This window comes from Bison bison, unplaced genomic scaffold (genome assembly GCF_000754665.1).
Source record: "Bison bison bison isolate TAMUID 2011002044 unplaced genomic scaffold, Bison_UMD1.0 scf7180017864068, whole genome shotgun sequence".
Taxonomy (NCBI): Eukaryota; Metazoa; Chordata; class Mammalia; order Artiodactyla; family Bovidae; genus Bison; species Bison bison.
Genome location: NW_011494640.1, coordinates 13,919,084 through 13,945,502, shown reverse-complemented (window position 1 = coordinate 13,945,502; position 26,419 = coordinate 13,919,084). Strand labels below are relative to the sequence as shown.

Here is a 26,419-nt window from a genome sequence, read left to right as displayed (position 1 = left end):
TGTCTCAATTTGCGTTTCTGTCCTATGACAAATGAAATGTAGCATGAAACTGCACTCTAATATTGCAAATTTGATAAATGACATGAAATAACCAATCTTAGATACAAGAATTTTCATAAAAATATGTTCTAAAAAAATGATTACCGGGATAATAAAATGTGAAATGGTTAGGGATCAACCAATGGATCTTCTGAAACACTTTCATGGACACAACTTTAGGAATATTTGGCCTTTATTCTCACTCTGCTACTAACCGATCTGTCACCAGAACTAACTGCATTCTCATTTATCAATTTCACATAAATGTCCTTCCTCCAATCATTACATTATTAGTTACTTGTAGTTCTAAAGCAAAAAGAAATATGCTTTGGGGTGGGAGAAAATGTACTTTACTTGAAGCCAAAGGCTACCTTTTATCCTATGGTTTATAACATCAAAGCTTTGTGTTAGACACCCCTCCACACATCCCTTAGCCGATGTGAGCGTGTAAATCTTTGGGGGTAGAGAACTGAACTGAACATCAGTGGAACCTTCAAGGGCTTGCTTGAAAATGGATATGAGATTTCCAAAATTAAAGCACTTAAAAAAAAAGTCTCTCTATTCTCTTGACCTTGGAAACAAGTAAGGACGATGTTATTTTAATTTGCATTCAAATGTTAACAGCACAGTCACACAGCACCACTGGGATCCACACTGGGTTTCCACTGAAGATTGCTCATCATTTCATTATGGTTCATTATGTTGATAACTGTCAGAAAGCATTAGAAGTGAGGGGCTTTGACTAGTAGAACTGAAATGGTAATTTTAAAACAATACACTTTCTGGAGGAAATACAGTGGTGCAATAAATTCAATTAGAAAAGGCAAATGTAAAGACAGAATAAGTGGTGTTTTACTGTTTGGAGCTGGACTGTTTCAATTTCTTGATAACGTATACCTACAGAAAGCTTTCTCAAATCAAGACCTTTCCTCATAGATCTTGGTAAATGTGCCCTCATTAGCACTAAGCTCCTCCAGTACAAATTGTCTTAAAAGCTGTAATTTTGGAATATTTTAGGCCATATCAAAGTATCAATCAATCACTCTTTGTTTGTTTGGCATAGCTGATTGAATTATTCAAGGGTGTTCACTTACAGACAGATTCGTGAAGGCCCTTTGCGTTGGCAATCTAAAATAAGTGAAGTCGCTCAGTCTGTCCGACTCTTTGCAACCCCATGGACTGTAGCCTACCAGGCTCCTCTGTCCATGGGATCTTCCAGGTAAGAGTCCTGGAGTGGGTTTGCCCCCAGTCATGAGGCCCTAATAAGTTTCATCAAACAAGTTAAATAAAGACCCCACAACACAAGAACTGATTTCCAATTGAAAAGGATGGAAAACTACTCCAGTAATGGTGCTCAGAAGTCAAAGAGGCAAAATAACAAATTAGTTATTTTGTCCTAGATATACAAAGCCAATCTGCTTCTGCTATAAGGCGTTTTTTCAATACCTTTTGAAACACAAGAAAGAATCAGAAAGTTACCTTAAATCTAATAGTGGTTTGGTCTCCCAAAGAGGGAAAAGGAGACTCACTAGAATCACTGAACAAGCAACTGAATAACTAAGACATCAAGGTCCTGCACTGGTCTCCTAGCACTGCTGATCACCAGACTACATTCCTGACTACAAGGACAGGTACAGAGAAAGGAAACGAAATCTGGAAGGGAGGGGCTGCTGATCAGCAAAGTTAAAGGACATTAATCTCATTAACAGAAATCACACTTATTGGTCAGAATGGCCATCATTAAAACATCTACAATAATAAATGCTGGAGAGGGTGTGGAGAAAAGGGAATCCTCTTGCACTGTTGGTGGGAATGTAAATTGGTGAAGCCACTACGGTGAATAGTATGGAGGTTCCTTAAAAAACGAAAAATAGAGTTATCACATGATCTAGTAATCCCACTCCTGGGCATATTTCCAGAAAAGATGAAAACTCTTAAGTTGAAAAGTTATAATACGTGTACCCCAATGTTCCTAGCAGCACTATTTACAACAGCCAAGATAAGAAAACAGATGAATGGATAAAGAAGATGTGTGTGTATATGTGTGTGTATATATACACTGCTGCTGCTGCTAAGTCGCTTCAGTCGTGCCCGACTCTATGCGACCCCATAGACGGTAGCCCACCAGGCTCCTCTGTCCATGGGATTTTCCAGGCAAGAGTACTGGAGTAGGGTGCCATTGCCTTCTCCGGTATATATACACAGACATATTTAAATGGAATATTAGCCATAAAAAAGAATGAAATGCCACTTGCAGCAACACGGGCAGACCTAGAGATTATTACACTAAGTGAAGTAAGTCAGAGAGAGACAGATGTACAATACCATTTATATGTGGATCTTAAAAAATGATACAAATGAACTTATTTACAAAACAGAAATAGAGTCACAGACATAAAAATCGAGTTTATGGTTATCAAAGGGGAAAGGATGGGGGGAAGGATAAATTGTGAATTTGGGATTAACAGATACACACGACTATACATAAAATAGATAAACAAGAGGGGCCTATAGTGTAGCACTGGGAACTATATTCAGTATCTTGTAAAAACTCATAATGGAAAGGAATCTGAAAAGAAATATAGATATATAACCAAGTCACTTTCCTATATACCTAAAACACTGTAAATCAACTATACTTCAATTTTTAAAAATCATACTGAAATTTCTTCTAAGAAATGATTCATGAAATCAAAACCCCTTCATCAGCTTAGATGGCATCCTTGTATTATGGAAGTCTGTCTTGCTGGCAAAGTCACCAAAAACCCTGTCGACTTTTTAACTGACATGTGTGTCTGAGAACACTGTCATTTCCACTCTTTGGCTGTAACCTAGTAACCTGTGGAGACTACAGTGCCTGTGTTTGATTATGCAACTCCAAACCAGATTTTCTTCATCTGAGGGACAAAGGAAGTACTCAGTTTCCATTAAGGGAGAATGTTCATAACCTTTGAAATATCTCCACTAGGGCTACCACTGAACTGAAGAAATGGCCTGTAAGTGACAGGCATTGAAGAGCACATCTCCCATCACGTGTCATCCAGCAGGGAGGCTCTAAATTCCTACTGCCTGAAGATGGTCCAGGCTCCCCGGGTGGCTTAACGGTAAAGAATCTGTCTGTCATTTGCGGGAGACTTGGGTTCTGTCCCTGGGTCAGGAAGATCCCCTGGAGAAGGAAATGGCAACCATTTTCTGGCCTGGACAATTCCATGGACAGAGAAGCCTGGCAGGTTACGGTCTATGGGGGGCGGTCACCAAAAGTCAGACACGACTTAGTGACTAAACAACAAAACAAAGACAGTCCACTACAACAGCAGCATCTGGGGGACTTGTGAAATGCAGAAAGTCAGGCCTGACCTCTCCAACCAATCCTTAGGTGACTTCACATGATGTCTATGCATGTTCACCTTTAAGAAGCATTGTTAAAACTCTCCATTCTAACGGGTATGGATTATTTTCTTGAATTATGTGATGCCTCCGTTGAAACCCTGCCTATCTCACTCATAGCCATTTATGTCCACCTAACCAGAGGCTCCAGCCAAGAAGTCCTCCAAGAGATAAAGTTTATTCGCCATTAAATTCTCTGAAGTTTTCCAGCAATGCTGATGGTATGAAGAACGTCTTAGGTGTTTCCTTCTAAATCAGCCAATACGACTTGTATTCACCTGGTCTAATCATTCGCCAAGTGAACAAAAACCTGATTTTACAAGCCAGTGGAGCAGTCTCTCTCTTTGGCTAGAAGAATGAGTCTCAGAGAGTGTGTTTTATTTCTTCATTAGTCTGCCGTCACAGTGAGCGATCACTAAACGCAGGGCTGCATAAGAATGTTGGGGTTAAAGACAGCATAATGAACAAGGAAGGTCCCTGATTACCACGGCTGTCAGCGCACGCGAATTGGGCTTGTCACCTGGCTTAACCAACTGGGAAGAGCTGGTTAGAGGCTGGGATCACTTTGAAAGGATCCTTGATGTTTATGTTCCTTTCCATCCCCACATCTTGTCAAGAGAAGCCAATAAACCTGGGGGTGGGGCAAAGGGGAAGGGCTTCATTTCATGGGTTATTTGAACAAAAGGTTCTCTGAGAAACTCCCACTGTTTTCTCTACTGAAAAATCTGCTACCATACTGTCTGTCCATGGAACTTTCTGTGATGGGAGAAATATTTTCTAGAAGTGCCATTCAATATGCTTACCACATGTAGCTATCGAGTCCTTGCAATGTGCCAATTAAAATAGGCCTAGTGGTTAATATGTTGGACAATGCAGGTCCACTATTCACCAGGATGGGAGAGATCTAGAGGAAGAGCCACGGGCCAGAATGGATTCTAATTCTGCTGGTTAATTCACTAGTCTATCCATTAGCAAACCTCACAGATTAGCCGTATCTCAGAGTCTTAAGAGTCTTTTGTGTAGTTAATATTTATCAAATTAAAAAAAAAAACTTAAAATTTTAACTTCATAGAGGAGTGATCTCAACCTTGTCTGTACAGTAGAATAAGGAGGGCAACTTTTGAAAATACTAATGTCTGAGTCCTACCCTAATACTGTAGTCAAGTGAGAAAATCTCTTTAGAGGGGCAATGAGATGCATAGGCCATCTGCTGTGGAGGTAGTTTGGAGAAGGGAGTGACCAGCTGGGAATAAAAGAAAAGAAAACAATTATTAGATCCATATCTTGTACCAGACTTTTCCAAATATCTTCTTGTTTAATTTTTAAAATGATTCCACAGGTAGTTAGTGAGAATCCCATTTTACAGATGAGTAAAGTGGGGCTTTCATTCTGTCTGCCCTCTGATGCTGGCTTGAAACTCAACATTCAAAAAACTAAGATCATGGCATCCGGTCCCATCACTTCATGGCAAATAGATAGGGAAACAATGGAAACATTGACAGACTTTATTTTCTTCGGCTCCAAAAATCACTGCAGATGGTGACTGCAGCCATGAAATTAAAAGACACTTGTGCCCTGGAAGAAAAGTTATGACCAATCTAGACAGTATATTAAAAAGCAGAGACATTACTTTGCCAACAAAGGTCCATACAGTCAAAGCTACGGCTTTTCCAGTATGGCTTTTTCCATGATCCATCACATCATGTATGGATATGAGAGTCATACCATAAAGAAAGCTGAGCGCCAAAGAATTGATGCTTTTGAACTGTGGTGTTGGAGAAGACTCTTGAGAGTCCCTTGGACTGCAAGCAGATCCAACCAGTCCATCCTAAAGGAAATCAGTCCTGAATATTCATTGGAAGGACTGATGCTGAAGCTGAAACTCCAGTACTTTGGCCACCTGATGCAAAGAACTGACTCATTTGAAAAGACCCTGATGCTGGGAAAGATTGAAGGTGGGAGGAGAAGGGGACAACAGAGGATGAGATAGACGGCATCACCAACTCGATGGACATGAATTTGAGCAGGCTCCAGGAGTTGGTGATGCACAGGGAAGCCTGGTGTGCTACAGTCCATGGGGTCTCATAGAGTCGGACATGACTGAGCGACTCAACTGAACTGTAACTAGGGCTTGAAGAGATTAAATAGCCTCACAAGTGTGTGGTGTTAACATCAGTACCATGTTTCCTCTTAACTCAGAGTCAGAGATGAAATAAACCCAAGGATCCCATTAGGAAAATGTCAGACAATCACATGTTGCTTTGGTGCTTTCATGGGTCTCTTATCAATGACCCAAAAAGCCATTTTTCTTTCATTGTTGAAACCAGTCTCTGAAAAATGCAGAAGTTACTTTAGTGTTAAAACTTTCAGGTCTACCCACAGGCTAAAATCAATATTTTCCTTTTCTTATTTGCATAGTTAAGGTAAAGCTGACAATTTAATTCCTACAAAAACATAAAATTTCAAGTGTTCAGAAACCACTTGTACACATATGGCAAATGTGCCAGTAACTCAGGCATGTACCAACTTTTGGGGTCTCCCTAAACTCCCACATGGCAAGCTGCAGGAATTGAGTGATCAGCCCATGGTCCCCTAGGATGCTAGACAACAGATCAGAATCATAAGACTAAAAACACCTGGGAGAAAAAGCCAGGTTGTCTTGCCATCAGAGGAGACTTTTATGAGGTTCATGACATAGTCAGTTCAGTTCAGTTCAGTCGCTCAGTCATGTCCGACTCTTTGCAACCCCATGAATTGCAGCACGCAAGGCCTCTCTATCCATCACCAACTCCTGGAGTTCACTGAAACTCACGTCCATGGAGTTGGTGATGCCATCCAGCCATCTCATCCTCTGTCATCCTCTTCTCCTCCTGCCCCCAATCCCTTCCAGCATCAGAGTCTTTTCCAATGAGTCAACTCTTCGCATGAGGTAGCCAAAGTACTGGAGTTTCAGCTTTAGCGTCATTCCTTCCAAAGAACGCCCAGGGCTGATCTCCTTCAGAATGGACGGTTGGATCTCCTTGCAGTCCGAGGGACTCTCAAGAGTCTTCTCCAACACCACAGTTCAAAAGCATCAATTCTTCAGCGCTCAGCTTTCTTCACAGTCCAACTCTCGACACAGTCAAGCCCTGGCCTAGAGAAAGACTTTATCTGTTTGAAAAGTAGGAGTTGGGCTGCATGATGCAAATTGAGGGCAATTAGCACACTGTCGTCCCACAGAGTCCCTTTGAGTTTGCTACTGTGACCTAAAATCACAACTGGAGAATCATGGGAGAATCAACTGGAGACAGAGGAGAGTTTATTATTAAGCTAATCTCATACAATGGAACAGTAGAGAAGGATATTTAGATTGGAAAAGAAAAAGGCTGGGACTAGAGCATATCAAATCGCCCTGGCATCCAGGGGAAGCAGGTAGTCTACGGAAGGAACAGAGAAAGAACATGAGGAAATCTTTGCCCAGTTGTGCTCACACCTAAGGCTGGCCCTAATAACCTTCCTTCTGGAAGTTTGCGCTTGAGCTGGGGGAAGGGTAAGAGTGCCTCCAAATAAATAGAAACTCTGCAAAGTCTTCTGGTCTTGCAGAGCCATCACTCAGCTGGGGTGGACACTGGGGCTGGCAGTTACTCTCTAAAATGAAGATAATATCTATCTCATATATTTGTTATCTTGTGAGCCCTATGATAAGGTTAATGGAAAGTGTCTAATACATTACCTGGATGTGATGATAAAAAGGTGGCTGTTATCATGATTATAATTACTATCATCTCTGGTTATGAAAGGAACTCCTGCTGCTGTTGCTACTGCTGCTGCTGCTGCTGCTGCTGCTAAGTCGCTTCAGTTGTGTCCGACTCTGTGTGACCCCATAGATGATCTCTCACCGGGCTTCCCCGTCCCTGGGATTTTCCAGGCAAGAACACTGGAGTGGGTTGCCATTTCCTTCTCCAATGCATAGAAGTGAAAAGTGAGAGTGAAGTTGCTCAGTCATGTCCGACTCATAGCAAACTCATGGGCTGCAGCCTACCAGGGTCCTCCACCCATGGGATTTTCCAGGCAAGAGTACTGGAGTGGGGTGCCATTGCCTTCTCTGAGGAACTCCTGAGGGTAGGACAATTTCAGCACAAATTTGGGACTGCCCTGAAGTTTCTCCACCTGCTCCTTTTAAATGTGGTCCTTGACTGGGCAAGAAAATGCCTCCACCACTGACCCAAATACCTCCAAACCAGAAAATACTCCTGTCTGCGGTGTTATTTCCAGGCCACCCAAGGTAGACTATATGGTAGTTGAGAAACAAAGTAATGGAAGTCTTAGTGATAGTAAAACCTAAAATCTATCAACTAGCATGATTTTATGCATTTCACACAGTATGTAAACAATGTGAAGTGTTGAGTAGGAGCAACCGTGAAGGAGGTACTATTATTAGTCCATTGGACAGATGAGGACACTGAGACTCAAAAGGCTCCAACAGTCACCTGGGTACTAAACAGTGGGCTGGGAAACAAAGCCAAAACCTGTGCAAAGCCTCTGTGCCTGGCCACTCGATTCTGACCCTCCAAACACAGACTTGGCCAATGAGAACACAAGGGCACCCAGGTCCACCATTCCCTCTTCTGGTCAAGGTCATAGCCGTTGCAGGATTTATGAATCCCAGAGTATGAATGAAATTAATAGTAACCTTTAGGACCACTGTCCATATAAAGTGTGAGAAAGAGTTCTCTGTTCCCTTGCATCCCAAGGTGCCAACCCCATTCATTCCTTACCCCAGCGTGTGTTTAGTGCCCATCATTCAACAAGCATTCACAAGGATCCAGGCCTAAATGTTATGAACACAGAACTATGAGGAAAGAAGAAAAGTAGTGAAGGGAAATGACATCGCAAGCCATGAGGTCAGCACACAGAACTGAAACCACCTGCCCACACGTGATCCCATCCTTTACCGCTTTCCCCTCCAGCTGCCAAGCTTCCCAAGAGTCCGTGATGACATGTTAAAACCGTTTATAAATTCCCATCTCAGCTCTAATTACACTGTCACACAACCCCTGAACATACCATCTCTGCTACAAAAACTAGTCTGTCGGCAGCTGTGAGTTCTGAAGGCAACAAACTCAGTGAGAATGAGCAATTCTTTTCCTAAGCATTTCTCCTGCTCTGAGTGAGAAAAGACGTACGTTTGATTTCATTTGCCCCCCTGCACCCTTATCCTGGGAGAAGGGCTGACAAGTGCCCCAATGATGGTAACGGAAGCTGCTGGCATCTAAGACATGGGAGATGAGTGTATAACTTACGGGTACAGGGCATGGAGGCAGCATCGTTGTCTGCTCTGAAGAAGCCTCGGTCACAGGTACATGACGTCGCGCCTTCCCAGACAGAGTAGCTGTGTGGCGGGCACTTAGCACAGGCGGCATCCGTGGAGAGGGCCTTGTAATATCCGATTTTGCAAGCTAAAGGGAAGCAGAAAAAACAAACCAATATAAACCCCTAGTTAACAAAGCAAAGCAAGATGTCACTTCCTTGATTCAGAAAGAGATATTTTTTGCTAATCTCACCGACTCAATGGACATGAGTTTCAGCAAGCTCTAGGAGATGGTGAAGGACAGGGAAGCCTGGGGTGCTGTAGTCCATGGGGTCGCAAAGAGTCGGATACGGCTGAGTGACTGAACAACAAGTGAGCATCTGGCTGGAGATGCAGGTAAAACAACCCAAAATATTTGTTGATAACAACCACTCTTTAATAATCTTTAACATGACTGGTCAGGTGGCAAAGCCCTATGAAAAAAATTTTCTTAAAACCAGTTGTATCAATAAAATCACACCTAAAGTTTACCCAAGTGCTTCCTACATGCTCATATGCACAACATTGTTTGATCTTTACAGCTCTCCATTTCCACAGGCACTGTTATTAACCTTACCTTAGAAATGAGGAATACCAGCTTTGAGCAGTAAATTGTCGGCACCAGACCACGCATCTGGTAAATGTCAGGGACCAGCTTGGACTGCAAGTGTTCGGCCCCCAAAGCCCGTACTTTTGGCCCCATGCTATGGAATCTAAGAGCATGGTCTTGAACCAACCAGTTGGAAGTGTAGCTCAGCGCCAACCAAAAATTTGTAGGTGATTATTTCTTAATTATAGCCAAAGTGAAAGACCAACATAAGCAACCAAGCATAAAAGAGCTGGTAAGACGTAGATCATGATTTCAGGGGAAAGTAATATAAACTACCCACAGAACATTTTGGAATATGTTAAGTTTTTTTAAGATCAGCAGATACTCTGTGTTTATTTTCAACTTCATAAAACCCTCCTGTTTTCCCCTTCCTCCATTTTTCAACACCTCCCTCCCTCTGCACACACAGCCCCAGTGACTGGTGGGGAGAACATGGACCATATAGTCCCTCACGCACCTGACCCGCTTTCCATGACTTCATCTTTATAAACATCATGCTGACACTGAGGGCTGCTTTGACTAATGTGGAAAACCTCAATAATTCTGGGAAACCTCACAATAAAAAATAATTAGTAGGGTCTTGCTCTCCCTTTTTCTCTCCCCTATGCCCTTCAAGATCACCTCCCAAATCAGTCTCAACCTCACATAAAAATTGACCCACACCATCCGTATTAAACCCACAGTGACAAGGCCATTAAAAATACAGTTATTTTATAAGACCAGAGGTACCATTAAAAATGTGACAGTTACTCACAAGCTTTCCAGTATGATTCACTCTCAGTTTTTTTTTTTCCCATTTATCACATACTTTGGGTGTTTTCATACTATCAAAAATATCAGCTGGGAGAAGGCCCTTTTCCATTAGCGTGACCACCGCAAGAGACCAACCGTGCCAGCAGTCAGCAGATTTTATTCAAACCAGAAGATAAAAAGAGATCCACAGAACTGTGTGATTCTCTGAGAGATATGGCCACATTCCCCATCTCGTTACTCATCCGTCAAGCATCCGTATGGCTTCCAGTTGAAGTCTGTTCCTCCCTCCAGCACATCCTGTTGGTATTTTCTTAATCATGCTCTGCTAACGGGCAAGCGGAAAGGGAGTTGAGCAGAAGCTCCAGAAAGGTCCACAGTGACTTCACCATTATTAACTAATGTTGTTTATGGAACTTCCTTTAACGGGCCAAAACTTTATGATGTGTATAGCACCGACAATAAAAGCGCTCGGAGATCAATCTCTCCCTTATTTGCTTTTGTCTTTCACTGGACCAGAGCATCTTAGAAAAACAAGTTGCCCCAGTGGCTGAGATTTATGGTGTCTCCAGTTTATACACATCATATCATTAGACAAGGTTCAACATGCAAGGTGCTTTCTGGTCACGCTTAAAGATGACCCTGCATTTTCGATTAAAATCAAAAAGTCCAGCTTTGGCAGGAAGAAGCACTGAGGGTTCAACTTGACCCTCCCACTTCAAACACAATGGGTTCTTGAACTTGACACAAACTCACTGGGTCACATGTCACTCAGCCAGTCACAGCCCACAAAGGCAACTTGTAGAAACTGGTCGCTCCGCGCTGGGACTGGCCAAAGCGATAAATTGCTTTTATTTGTTCACATCTGGATATGGGAGGAAAGCTTTCCACGTTCCTGACTGATCCTTGTGAACATTCCTTCATCAGGCAGCAAATGTAAAAACTAAAAATGGGAGTGGAATATTGAAAACAAAAAAATTGGTCTATGACTGATTCGCTGCAATGTGAAAACAGAACACATTTAAAAACTTGTTAAGAAAAAAGGCATGCTGCTTCCTCAATGTCTATTCTGATAAGAATACCTTCAGTTAGAAAATTAAATTTCTAGTTGACAAAAATAAAATTGAAGGATGTCCTGAATTTCTTAAAGTTCAAAAATTAGTTGTGTATATGCATGCTCATTTAAGGAAGAAATGAGTTTTCAATTTTATACTTCTTTTTGGTTTCCTTGAAGCTAGTATATTAATGTTACCAAGAGTAAGTATTTGTGAATTCATTTGAGGAATACTGAATTTTATATCTACTGGGGATACTGAAAGCTGCTGTTCTTGAAACACACTGACTATTTTTACTCTCTTTTCCTCTTGCTTTTATAAGCAAGAGTAGAAAACACAAAATTGTCATTGTGCAACTCTCAGCAACCCTTGCTACCCTTAACACATTCTTTTGTCTTCAACTACATTAAGACCATGTTATTAATATTTCAGGATTCTTAGAAAGGATCTCTCAAAATATAGTAGTAGTTTTTCATGCACATAGCCATTTCACTGCCTACACTCAAAATGACCTTCTAAATTGATGGCTGAGTACATTTCTTTGCTCTGTGTGGTTCACAGCCTTGCAGCATTTGGTGCATGAATGTGTAAGTACATCCCATGTTTATTCACCACTTATTTGCATCTTAAAATCTACACTGCATCTTCCATTCTAAACAAAATCTCCATGAAACGTGTATAGCAAGCACTGACATGTGCTATGCTTTTCCATCATTCTCTTTTAGATGCAAACTATTCCACTACAGTTTTGAAGGATAGTGACATGGTAAGTGGGTTTGGAGAGAGCACACCCGGGAGATGCTTTCCTTCTGCCCTCTTGCTGGTGAGGATTCACTAGATGGGGTACAGGAGAAGGAGTGCTTTCCCTGACAGCTCATATATGCCACTGCGGGGAAATTAGTTCATATATGCCATGCAAAACTTTCTTTTCCTTTAGCTTTGCCTTAATAATTTTTTTCTGCTGCCTTTAAATAAAAGAAGATACTAATAAATGAGAGTGCGGAAGAGAAACAAAAACTTTTCTATCATTGCCTCACTCAATACCATGCACTAGCAGGATAATCTTCTGTACACGTTTCCTTGTGGAATACAGCACTTACATATAACTACTTTTGTTTAAAAACAGTAACAAAATAGTTCTTAAGGCAAGGTAGTATCTGCAGGATTTCTTAGTGTACAGATGAGGTATGGACTTCCCTGGTGGCTCAGACGATAAAGAATATGCCTTCAATGCAGGAGACTCGGGTTCGATCCCTGGGTCAAGAAGATTCCCTGGAGAAGAGAATGGCTACCCACTCCAGTATTCTTGCCTGGAGAATTCCATGGACAGAGGAGCCTGGCAGGCTACAGTCCATGGGGTCACAAAGAGTCAGACACGACTAAAGGACTAACACACACACACACACACACACACACACACGAGGTGTACTGCTCAATTTAAGGAACTAGTCATTACATATAAATATTTAGTCATTTTTCTCCTTTTTTAGAGAAATACAGAAAGATTGATAGTACCTGATTGCCTTTATAGTTCATCTTTTAAGCTATTTTATAAAAACTTGCTAATGATCATATCAATTGTGATGAGATAGCAAGCATTCATTGAGCATTTATAATGTTTACATGCATTATTTCATTTAATCTTCACAACAATCCTGTGAGATTGAAGCTTTTCATTTTCCATTTGGCAAATGAAACAACTGAGGGTTTGGGGTAACTTGTCCAGGGTCACACAGTTAAGTGGTGGGGTCAACATCAGGTTCTTCTAAAAGTTTTCATGTAGTTATACAAAGTTATGACTGACTTCAAGCAAAAATGTGACACTGATATAACTGAGTGCTGGGGAAACAGAGGTGGTCCTATCTTCTATTTGTTCACCCCCGGGCCATCCGGTTGCTACCTTCATCAGTCACATATCTATAACCCACTTTCTAGGTCCACATCCTTCAAAGCTGCCCTGTTTAATAAGGTAAGGACTGGCCACAGGTGGCCCCGGGGCACTTGACATGTGCCTGGTCCGAGTAAGTGTGAAATACACACAATATTTCAAAGGCAAGAGATGAGGGTTTGATCCCCAGGTCAGGAAGATTGCCTGGAGAAGGAAATGGCAACCCACTCCAGTATTCTTGCCTGGGAAATCCCATGGACAGAGGACCCTGGTGGGCTGTAGTTCATGGGGTCACAAAGAGTCAGACACGACTCAGCACACACACACACACACACACACACACACACACACTTCAAAGCTTTAGTACTCAAAAAGGGGAAATAACAATAATTTTTATATTGATTATATATTGAAGCAATATTCTGGATATGCTAAGTTAAATAAAATACCATTAAGTTTAATTTAACCTTTTAAATTTTACATTTTTGAATTTAGCTACTAAACCCCATACACTATATTTCTATTGGGCAATGCTATGCTAGAGTCTGGACTATGAAGTCTCCTGTGGGTGTGTGGGTGTGTGTGTGTGTGTGCGCGCGCACACACACAAGTGACAGTGCGCAACTCTCTTGCAAATGATGGGGTCTGACTGTGGTGGGGGATTTAACACCATCACCCAAGGACTTTTATTCAAACTGACCCTGAGCCCACCTCTGGGAGGCTGATTCACTTCTATTTAAGCACTGCTCTTAGGCAGCTGCCTAATTTGAAAAAAACCTAATTTGTGCTAAAGTACTAACAAATAAACATTAATGTGTTAAAAATTACCTTCCTAGGTAACGAATTTGCATTTTAATTTGGAGTCTCCAGAAGGTCAAAGCTGAAATTCCAACAGTGGCTCCCTTGGGGAAATCTGAGCCATTTATACAAACTGATTCTGGGGGAACATTTCGCTCTGGGAGGCCTATGGGTCCCTCTAACTGTATTGTGTGGGTGGGACATTAGGCACACACTTCCAGACTCGTGGGCGTCCCTGATAGCTCAGTTGGTAAAGAATCTGCCTGCAATGTAGGAGACCCCGGACAGATTCCTGGGTCGGGAAGATCCGATGGAGAAAGGACAGGCTATGACTGAACTGACTGAGCATGCATGCATGCAGACCTGTACTATGGGAAGTTCTGTCTTTTGTGTACTGAATATACAGTAGCTTCAATATGCTTAGGAATTTGTTTTAAATATATCAAAGTTAAGTAATGGCCATTACACCAAGTTGAAAGTGAAAGCGTTAGTCACTCAGATGTGTCCGAATCTTTGTGACCCCATGGACTATAGCCCACCAGGCTTCTCTGTCCATGGGATTCTCCGGGCAAGAATCCTGGAGTGGGTAGCCATTCCCTTCTCCAGAGGACCTTTTCAACTCAGGGATTGAATCCGAGTCTCCTGCACTTCGGGCAGATTCTTTACCCTCTGAGCTATCAGGGAAGCCCACAAGTCTGAGCCACCAGGGAAGCTATTGTTACCAAGTTAGTTTCAGATTAATTGATTCACTTGTTAAACTGTATATTATATGATGGACTGCAAGAAGATCCAACCAGTCCATTCTAAAGGAGATCAGTCCTGGGCGTTCTTTGGAAGGAATGATGCTAAAGCTGAAACTCCAGTACTTTAGCCACCTCATGCGAAGAGCTGACTCATTGGAAAAGACTCTCATGCTGGGAGGGATTGCGGGCAGGAGGAGAAAGGGATGACAGAGGATGAGATGGCTGGATGGCATCACTGACTCGATGGACGTGAGTCTGAGTGAACTCTGGGAGTTGGTGATGGACAGGGAGATCTGGCGTTCTGTGATTCATGGGGTCACAAAGAGTCGGACATGACTGAGCAGCTGAACTGAACATAAGAGGATTTCTCAAGAGTAAAGAAATCTGTCATAGAAAGTTTCTGGGGACTTCCTTGGTGGTCTAGTGGTTAAGACTGTGTGCTCCCAGTGCTGGAGACAAAGGGCTCAATGCCTGGTCAGGGAACTAAGATTCTGCATGCCACACAGCACAGCCAAAAGAAAAGAAAAATACATACAAAAATAAAAGTTTAAAAACATAAAAACAAAAATAAAATGAGGTCTCTAAAGAGAGTTTCTGGGGTTCCTAGGTGGTGCTAGTGGTAAAGAACCTGCCTGACAATGCTATTGCAGGAGACGTAAGAGACATGCCTTCGATCCCTGGGTTGGGAAGATCCTCTGGAGAAGAAGATGGCAACCCACTCCAGTATTCTTGCCTGGAAAATCCCATGGACAGAGGAGCCTGGAAGGCTATAGTTCTTGGGGTCACAAAGAGTTGGACACAGCTGAAGTGACTTAGTAGTGGATAGCAGTGGGAAAGAGGGTTTCTGCTTTCAGATTTTTGCTAAACTGTGCAATCTCCAGCCATCTTTGGGAAAGCTGTGAACAATAACAGATCCCCCACAATACAGATGGGAAAGCAGAGGCAGAGAGGTTAAAAATGTGCCCAAGGCAAGGTTGCTTTTCTAACCTAGGCAGTGTAGTTGAATCTATAAATCAGGCATATAAATCTCTTCTCATGCTTTTGAAAGCTATAGGTAAAGATGCACAGTTGTTACAGGGAAATGGGGCTATGCTTTCGGACCACCCGACTCTATTTCATTCAGAAATTGCAAAACAGTGGCAAAACCACACTGTCCAGTCATCTGCCTTCCACAACTGGTTTTCCTGATACATGTTTGAATTGACTATTTTAAGAAAATTTCCTGATTATCTAATCCAGGAATAGGCAAACATCTCTGTAAAGAGCTCTCCTGCGCGCTCAGTTGCATTCGATTCTTTGCAAAACCATGGCTGCCCTGCCCATAGCATTCTCTGGGCAAGAATACTGGAGTGGGTTGCCATTTCCTCCTCCAGGGGATCTTCCCAACCTAGGGATCGAACCTGAGTCTCCTGCATCTCCTGCAATGGCAGGTAGATTCTTTACCACTGAACCAGCTGGGAAGCCCTGTAAAGAGCTGCTGCTGCTAAGTTGCTTCAGTCATGTCCGACTCTGTGCAACCCCATAGATGGCAGCCCACCAGGCTCCCCGATCCCTGGGATTCTCCAGGCAAGAACACTGGAGTGGGTTGCCATTTCCTTCTCCAATGCATGAAAGTGAAAAGTGAAAGTGAAGTCGCTTAGTCAGGTCCGACTCTTAGCGACCCCATGGACTGCAGCCTACCAGGCTCCTCCGTCCATGGGATTTTCCAGGCAAGAGTACTGGAGTGGGGTGCCATTGCCTTCTCCATGTAAAGAGCTAGATAGTAAATAATTTAGGCTTTGTGGGCCAAGAGGAAGACCGAGGATATTAAGAAGGTACTTGTATAACAAGATAAAATTGTGAGAAATTTTTACAAGTTTTTACTGATAGAATTCAAAATATAATAGTAACAATTAAATGCTATTTGCTCATGAGAATGGAGTTCCTAACTGGAGGGATATTTTACAAATTGGAGTTCAAAGAAAGTGTTCCTTATTATTAAATCAATTGCAAATGCCATCTATAAAAATCATTCTTAGCTCTTAGATCATAAAAACAGGTGTCAGATCTGGGGGTCACACTTTGTCAACATTAAATCTAGTGCAACATATTCATTTTTGAGATGAATGACTTGCCCACCCCACTCCTTTTGCAACATACCAGGATCAAGCCTGGAATCCAAGGTTCCTAGATCTCTGTTATCCTGCAGTGTCTCCTGGAGTTCCAAGCAGCTACTAATCTGAGACATGATAGAATGCAGAGGCAAAGGGAAGGCAATTGAGCAAAATTACTTGAACAATAGCTCAGAGATAAGACAGAGCCCAGGTTCCTCCTCCAGGGCTATACAGGACAATCGGATAGACATCTCTGAGTTCTTTAGGAACGCAGGTCCCCACCCAGATGGAAAACAGGAACTCCAGAGACCCCAGCCTGATTGAAATCAGAAAGTTAATAATTATGATTCCTGGAACACTACCTCACCACAAACCAATCAGAAGAAAGTCATACACCCTGCAGCAGTCACCCCAAACACTGCCTTTCAAAAACCTTCCTGGAAAACCAAATTAAAAGTAAGTGTCCTTAATCTAGTACTGAGTCAAATTACCATACCAGGAGGTAAGATAATTAATACAAAGTTTATTCTTTTGTACCAATGGTTTAAGAAAGGGATGCAGCCTGATTTGAGAGTTGATGTGCTGATTAAGTGAGATAATAAATATGAAGTGAAGCACAGTGTCCAGTGTGTATTAACTGCTCATTAAAAGGGTAACTTATACTACAGTAGGATGTTTAACAGGCTGAAAAGGTGCAGATAATCCATACATTTTAAAACGTATAATAAATATATCAAACTCCAGTTTTTGTCTCTTTTTTAATAGAACTGGATATAATTTCAAAACCATTGTGAGAAAACATGTTCAGTGTTTTATTTCCCTTGTTAACATGACATGGAAAACCTTGAATTCTGGCTCATAGCACTGGCAGCTTATTTGGACAAGATCATTTTATTTTAAAAATATGTAAACACATTTTTAAAATTAAGTAAATCACTGAGTTGGGTTTTGAGGTTTCTTTTCTCTATCAATAGTTGATGAGACAGACGATCTTCTACAGCAAATCACAGTTCTGTCCTATCTTCTACCCTCTATTTCCTTCCATTGTTTCTACTCCTACCTTGGAGTTAGCTTTCATAAAAATAGACAAAGAGGGGAAAAAATTACAGAAAAATCTACACCAAAAATTGACTTGCTCTTTCGAGAACAGAATGCAGTATAATCCCATAAATAGGTAGGTAATTCTAAAATGTCAGTCGTAGACGGTTTTCACATAAGATGCAATAAATCCTCTAGAAGCAAGTTCACATAAAGCCTGCTAAATTTAAATTAACTCCATAAAAATTATTGAACACAAGCAAAAAAGAATGCAATAGAGAAATGACTTATTATTTTTCCTGCCTGCCTCAAAAACAGACAGTCTAATTACTTGAGGAGCTATTTCTCTTTGGAGAATTTGCTGGGATTCAATGTGAACAGCAGAAGTTCCAAAGAAGACAAAGTGGAAGTTCCAAAGAAGACAAACATGGAGGAGAAGAAAATTAATTAGTAGACTCAGCATAAGGCATAATTCCACTACCAGAAACTGCTTAGAAGAAGCCCTCCTCTGAATACTCGTAAAGGAACTGACTCAGATGAAGGCTGCTAGCTCTAATCTTCGGTGGTATCAGTTTGGGATTCTCTCTCAGGGGAGAATTGTTAAGAGCTCCAACAAAGGCAGTTAGGCTTCCAAATTTAGATGTAAGTGACTTGACTGGTAGGATAAATGAAGGGGTTCAGTATTCTTGAAAGAGACTAGAATCTATTCTAATCTTAAAGCCCAGAGGTTACTACCAGAATTGATCACACTGAAGTTAGAAACTTTAGTTTGACCTTTACAATTTTCTAAGATGTGAGTTAATAATACATATTTATAATAAATCAGAGCAGAGAACTGCTAGACACAAATAAGTTATTTCAACTTTATAGGGGACAACAATGTTAAAATAGAAGGCAGCATGCAAACTATGCAAATCACTACATACATATTTAACATGTAGTTTGTTAAATAAAGATTCTTTATTCTCACCTCTAACCTTTGTTCTTATGCTTCCCCTCAAGACACTGAACATTTGCTATGTTTAAAAAAAATCGTGGATTTCAATATTGCCTTCAAAAACAATTAGACTGTTTCAAGGAAACAATCTAATCCCCAGAGGTCTACAAATTTTGTGGATATTTTCTTTTTATTTCAAACTAAATTTCACATATCAATAACCGTGACTTTCTTTGGTAAAATTTGAGATTAAAGATTGATTTCTTTTCAATTTATTGTTCCAAATTTATTGAAGATATACATATGAGTGTGTTGAGCAGAACTTAAAAGATTTATTTTGATAAGTCTTTCTTATTTCTTACTTTTCTAATATATAAAAGTTTATATTGGGGCTTCCCAGGTGGCTCAGTGGTAAGGAATTTGCCTGCGAATGCAGAAGATGCAGGAGATGTGAGTTCAATCCCTGGGTTGGGAAGATCCCCTGGAGAAGGAAATGGCAACCCACTCCAGTATTCTTGGCTGGAAAATTCCACGGACAGAGGAGTCTGGCAGGCTAGAACCCACGGGTTTGTGAAGAGTCGGACATGACTGAACAGCTGAGCACACGTGCACAAAAGTTTAAGAAAGGAAACAAGTGTAAGGTAAAAAAAATTACAACCATATATAATATAAAGAAAAAATATCAAGAAAACCAAATATTGAAGATAAACTAAATGTAGGAAGGGTATAATTATGTTTTTACTTTTTAATATTATCATTATGTTGTCACTGTTTAGTCACAAAGTCATGCCCAACTATTTGCAACGCCATGGACTATAACCCACCAGGCTCTTCTGTCCATGGGATTTCCCAAGCAAGAATATTGGAGCAATTTGCCATTTCCTTCTCCAAGGATCGTCCTGACCTTGCTATCAGTGTTACTAATACTGATAGTAACCTGAGTCTCTTACAATGGCATGTGGATTCTTTACTGCTGAGCATGCAGCTTGTGGGATCTTACAATGTTACTAATACTGATAGAACCCGAGTCTCTTACAATGGCATGCGGATTCTTTACTGCTGAGCATGCAGCTTGTGGGATCTTAGTTCTCCAAACAGGGACTGAACCTGAGCCCTGACAGTGAAAAAGCTTAGTCCTAACCACTGGATGCCAGGGAATTCCCTGTGTTTTTAAAAACATGTAATCCCTGCCTTGAACTTGAATATAAAATTACTGAAAATATATGGGTTTATAGAGCAGCAATAAATGCTACTATATAATGCTCCATCCTCACCACTGATAATACATTAATCACAGTGATGACATGTACCATAACACTGAACTTGATTACCCCTGGCATTTCAAAGAAGGACCACCTTTTTAACGAGTTGTGCTATTGCCTTCTTTGCCCCTTGACATTTGGGGTGCATAAAGACTAGTGGTTCATTCATTACACACCCACTGATTTCAAATACAAGGTCAGAGCACTGAATAAAGGAAGCAGCTATGTTTTCTTCCACGCCTCACACTACATCGTCTGAATTTAATACTTGAATCATTACGTAAAAAAGTCATCCATTAGTAGGTATGCACATCTGTTCATTCATTTGACCATTCATGTTCGAACAAACATTTATTAATTATTATTATAATACTTTTGTTAAGCCTTTATGATAAGAGTATTAGTAACACTGATAGCAAGTATTTGCCGAGCACATACTAAGTGCAACAGGGGAAATGTGAAAACTGTTGCCTTTAGGAAGGGAGCAGACCATGGCTCACACTCCCGTCTCAATGATGCTCTCTGACAGAGGGCATCCTTTATGGGGGCCTTTCCTATGCACCTAACCCAAGACTATCTGCTTATAGAAGGAACTTCAGTAGAAAGACGGCATCTATAAGAATGGATGACCCTTTAAGTAGAGTGTTCCTGAAGGAAAAAGAGTTTGGTCACAAAGTTGGTTCTACCCAGAAGAAAATAAAACGAGACTTAGTGACTGCTAGCCAGAGACAGATCATGGTGGTGGGCACTCTAAGTTTTTATTCAACTGATTTAGACAAGTCCCCTCTTTTTAGGGGGATCACAGCCCAGTTAGGGATTCTCTCATTAACTCAATGTACATCCTACACTTGCTGTTTTTCCATTTAGAAGCAAAGGTTATAAGGGAACGAATGAAATATGTTCCAAAGCCAAGGCCAGACCAAGAGAAACACATGTTAAATAATCATTTGATTAACTCCAACAGCGTCGCCAGTCATTGTCATCCAAACGATTTGCCAGCCTGAATTGTCACAAATCATGATTTATGTGGCTGAAATGACTACAGTAATAACTGCTTAGTGCCCCCTTGTCTTTTTTGTTATGTTGACGTGGCCAGAGGAGCTCAGAAGAAGAGGAAGAAAAAGAAGCTTTACAAGATTCACCATTGCAGTTATTACCAACGCATTACAATTCTCTGCTGAGGTTTTTGATTGTGGGTCTCTTCACATTTACTTCTTGAATATTATTGTATTGTATTGAATATTTTGAGGGAGTTTTAAAATTCTGAGTACTCATGACTAAAAAGGGATTTATACAGAATGGATATGATTGGGTTAAACAGTTGTTTTGTTTTTGGTATTGCATGTAGTAGATCAATGATTTTATTTAACTATCTGCCAGAATTGAATATTATAGATGTTTAACTATTTCAACGTTGCTCACATCTGAGGAGAACAAAAACAAAATCCCAAGGAACTCCTGCAAGAGGCCTAGTCTAGACTAAGTGAAATTTATGGGGCATGTGCACTGTCTGTTTTTGGTGCGGTATACAAACAATATGAGAGATCAGAGCAAGAACCATGACTTCACTATCATACAGAAGAGTGCAAATATCGCAGATTAACATATACATGTAGAATTCAGAAAAATAGTATGGATGAAATTATCTGGAGAGCAGAAATAGAGACCCAGACATAGAGAACAAACATATGGATACCAAGGGGGAAAGAGGGGTACGATGAACTGGGAAACTGGGATTGGCTACACTAACTACACATAAAATACATAAGCAATGAGAGCTGACTATATAGCACAGGGGAGTCTACTCAATGCTCCGTCGTGACCTCAGTGGGAAGGAAATCCAAGGAAGATGGGGTATAAATATACGTGTGGTGGTTCACTTTGCTGAACAATAGAAACTAACAACATTGTAAAGCAAATTGAGTCCCATAAGATAAAATATTGTGCTAGCACTATACTTTCTAATCGGATAGTGCTAATACCAACTCACTCTCTCCTACTGACTCAGTTATACTCCTGCAAGCTGCAGGGCTGGGGATGGGATGGATTTGATCATTTATCTAATGGTTTTTGAACACACCAGGTTGACAGATCAGGGTCCCAAGAAATCAGCTTGAATTGCTAGCAGGAATACGTAACTTAACAGGGAGAGCCCACCTGCACCCACCTGGGCAATGAAGACCTAACAGCTGGCCTGGGCTCAACTCTGGGTTTTCCACAGGACCACTTGGACAAAAGGAAAGCAGCCAAGCTGCATGTTCACGGATCTGAGCTCCACAGCACTGGGACAATCTCTTTGCTTTCATCAGATCCCCTCTAGTTAAAGCACAAAGAGCAGACCTCCTTTACAGTATATGGCCCTTACAGTACGGCAGGTGGGGCTGGTAAGGGCCAGTCTCCAGTCCTCCTTACAGTATGAGAGGTCAGGTAGGCCCCACCCTCAGGGGCTCTGGGAGCTTCTTTGGCTGAAAGTGTTTTGGCAGACTCAGCTTTCTCTGTCATCAGTTTGAATTCATGGGAAAGGGCAAGACGCCAAAAGTGCTTGCAGGTGAATTCTTTGTCCCTTTCAAGTGCATCTGACTTACACAGATGACTTATGTGGGTGTTTATCTTATGTTGGGAGGATTATCAGTTAGGTTAGCCAATCTCTTCCAGGTATAAATTATAAATCACAAGCAAGAATGCCAGGGGAAACAGAAGTCATAATCTGTTTGTATCTCATCCCAAATATCAAACACAAGTGATCACGATGAAAACTGATGCTAATAAAAACAAAAACAAGACTATGATGCTGACAAGTTCCCACAGTGTTGGGTCATGAGGAAAGAGTGGGACAACTCTTGTGTGTAACATATAGATGGGGTGACAGTGAGAATTAACCCATTGAAAGCCAGGAATAGAACAAATCAGGTTTATTGACAAATACAAAAGAACTGAATTTTACCAACATAACCTAAATTCATTTCAGAGAGACAAAAGTCCTTATTGATCTAAAACAAATTTCTGGAGTAACTTTCAAAAATGATTATAAGCAGCATGGGAAAAAAAACTTTTTGTTAGGATTCTATAGATATTTATAAGACTGCAGCCAACCTGGATTTTGGGAAACAGTTTAATTTCTTTACTAATTACACTTCCTTTCTGTACATCACAAAACAGTTGAAAATTATTAAAAGTCCCTTGGAACAGCTGTCAAAAGTAGATCAGTTTTGTGTCTGGAAAGCGGAGACCAGAAAAGCTGTATTTTATTTATTAGAATAGAAAACTTTTTCCTAGGCCTGAGGCAGGATCATTCTGAATGAGGTCCAGATTTGAAGACGTTAAAAAAAAAAAAAAAAAAATGAAGTCATAAATCCTCCTCCCAGAAGAGAAAAAAAGGAAAGCATTAAAAAAATTTAGCAGGTGGGTGATCATCTCCACGAACAAAATGAATCTTTTTTCCTCACGGCTATGTCAAGGTTACACTTGGTATGTCAGAAACACGACTGGGAATTCATTCCTAGCATATGTAGAAGTGCGTGAAGTGAGTCCAAAGGCCAGGCTGTGGGGGGACAGACCTGGGTTCCAGTCCCAGCATTCACCAACTGAAGGTCTCTGGGCCTCCGTTTCCTCTGAGGACACCAGACTACATAATTTATAAAATCTCTTTTTAAACTTCGAAAGTTCTACATCTATACTCCTCCTGTGATCTGATAGACACAATGATTCTGATTGCCAAGCACCAGTCTCCTCCGTCCACGGGATTCTCCTGGCAAGAATACTGGAGTGGGTTTCCACTCCATTCTCCAGGGTATCTTCCCAACCTAGGGATTGAGTCCCTATCTCCTGCATTGCAGGCAGATTCTTTACCATCTGAGCCACCAGGGAAGCCCTGTGGAATACATATTAAAGTAATTTACAATTTGGTTCAAAGGCTGTTCAGCAGATGAGTTCAGAATATTTACCTTCCTTTCCAGGCCTGATGAGGGCTCAGCCACTGAACTCAGTACCTGAGCTCGGCCACTTACCAGCCATGAGAACATGAGTGAGAGGCTGTGTTATGGGCTTATCTAAACAACTTCTCCCCATAAATTCATAACTTTAAGCTCTTTTTTTAAAAGATTTTTTTGATGTGGATCATTTTTAAAGTCTTTACTAAATTTGTTACAATATGGTTTCTATTTTATGTCTTGGGTTTTTGGGGGTTTTTTTGGCCTAGAGGCACGTGGGATCTTTATTTTAGCTCCCTGACCAGGAATTGAACCCACACTCCCTGCATTTGAAGCTGAAGTCCCAACCACTCCACCAGGGAAGTCCCCATAACTTTAAACTGTTTACTGAATTTTCTTTTACCTCTCCTAGCAGAGATTTCTGAGCATCCCTGTGTGCTTTTTTCCACTTACTTAAATCAGAAAAGAGAATGAAGAAAAGAAAGCTTGTGGGTCAAGGTTATTCACTCCACATGTACAGTTGAGCAGCTACATATGCCTGGCACAGGAAGGGGATGACGGATGGGGGGTCTGTACTATGAAAAAGCACACCCTCCAGTGGTGCACATATTAACATAATTACAGGGGAACAAAATGGTGAAGTAAAAAGGATGGGCGGTAGTGGTGGAGAAGGGGCTTAGAGCTGGTCTATTTAGGCCTTCCCCAGTAGCTCAGTGGTAAAGAACCCACCTGCCAATGCAGGAGACATAAGAGACATGGGTTCAATCTCTGGGTCAGGAAGATACCCTGGAGGAGGAAATGGCAACCCACTCCAGTATTCTTGCCTGAAGAATCCCATGGACAGAGGAGCCTGGGGGGCTACAGTCCAAAGAGTTGGACATGACTGAAGTGAGTTAGCATGCACACATGGGAGGTGGGAGGTAGGAAGCACTAGTAGAAGCAGGGTCACCAGTAAGGAGGCTGTTGAGGGAGACCAGGAAGAGATGATGGTGACCTGGACTGGGCTGGGGGCAGAGGAGCTGGGATCAGTGCTTAGGTTCCAAGTGAGTGACATAAAGGACTCACTGTGCTCTTCACTGTGGTCACAAAATATTCCTGGGTGTGAACTTAAGATACCAAACAAGTGACATAAGGAGCAAATCTTGGTTTCCCCCTTGTCTCTGTCCTTCTACATGAGTCATGTCTAGAACCACCTGAGCAGACTGGGCCATCGCTCCCACCGCTGATGACACAATACCGCCTGCTAACACAATGGTCCCTTTGAGGATGGTAATCAGGTCCAGGGTTCTGACCACTTAGAGGCGCCACACCTTGATAGCAACTGCATGACGACGCTCACTTACTCTAAGCAACCTGCCTAGGGGCCGGATTCCCGAGCATGACACAAACTGCAACTAGGAATGCAACTGACAAGACATTGTCAACAGCAGCAGAAGGAAAGGAAGAGCTGTTAGGTTTTGAGTTGACATTAAGCAGATGTTGGTGTGGGCAGGCTCTGTAGGTTTCCAAGTGAGGTCTTTAATTTCCTGTTTCTGCACAGAGCTGGTGCTGACCTAATTGGGAGACTGCAGACAGCTAGCTGGTTTCCAGGAAAACTGAAAAGATGAGAGTAGAATTTTCAGATCTGGTACCTTTTTTCCTGATAGTTCTTGTGGTCATATAGCCCAGTCCTTAGCCCACAGTGCAAAACAGTCATCTCCAGCTTATAAGAAAAAAGGAAATGCCTTGGTTGCTGATACCAGCCACAAGAAAAGCCTCTCTCTTACAGACTGCCTTCTCACTCCCACCTTCTGCACAACTATCATTCAGTAATAAACTGTGTGTTTAGAGGTTCCTTGCCCCTCTCCCACCATAGAATGCATCCTCTGATCAACAGCAGTGGTAAATGTGCCTGCTCTATTTGCGATGGTATCTCTAGCACCGAATATAGCATCTTATATCGGTAGCTCTTCAGGACATATTGGCAGACTGGATAAATGAATAGATGAATCGCCTTTAGCATCTAAACCTTGATGATCAGCCCTAGAAGGCTAAACACATGAGCAGACCACCCTTGACTCTGTGAACCAAGGTTTGTGTGTTAGTCACTCAATCATGTCCGACAATTTGTGACCTAGTGGACTGCAGCCGGCCAGGTTCCCCTGTCCGTGGACTTCTCCAGGCAAGAATACTGGAGTGGGTTGCCATTCCCTTCTCCAGGGGATCTTCCTGACCCAGGGATGCAACCTGGGCCTCCTGCATTGCAAGCAGATTCTCCACCATCTGAGTTACCAGGGAACTAAAGCTTTATAAAGATCATTTTGGGCTCCTTTTCCTGTTCCTATGTTTATTGGTCACTGGGACTCAGATTTCCCTTCAAATAGCCTAACAACATTACAGCTTCTGTTGAAAGTTGCCAAAAGGGAAACAAGACAATCCCAACCCAGGCAAGCAAGAAGGTTTGCTGATAAAACTTTAAGGGTGAGGGGTGTGAGGAGGCAAAATTTCAATGTTCTCCTTTGAGTACTTGGCACTCAAAGCAGTAGGAAACCCATGGTTCAGGTCACCCAGCAGAAAGTGAA

At 41.7% G+C, this 26,419-nt stretch overlaps 1 protein-coding gene across 3 annotated transcripts in view; it reads right to left on the bottom strand.

Moving 5' to 3' along the window:
* EPHA4 (EPH receptor A4) overlaps nt 1-26,419 on the bottom strand; it is a 162,403-nt gene that overhangs the window by 88,308 nt on the left and 47,676 nt on the right. For all 3 annotated transcript variants that reach the window (XM_010837075.1, XM_010837076.1, XM_010837077.1), the window contains exon 4: nt 8,709-8,864. In XM_010837075.1, the coding sequence (XP_010835377.1) occupies nt 8,709-8,864 (156 nt within the window). The remainder of the gene's footprint in view (nt 1-8,708; nt 8,865-26,419) is intronic.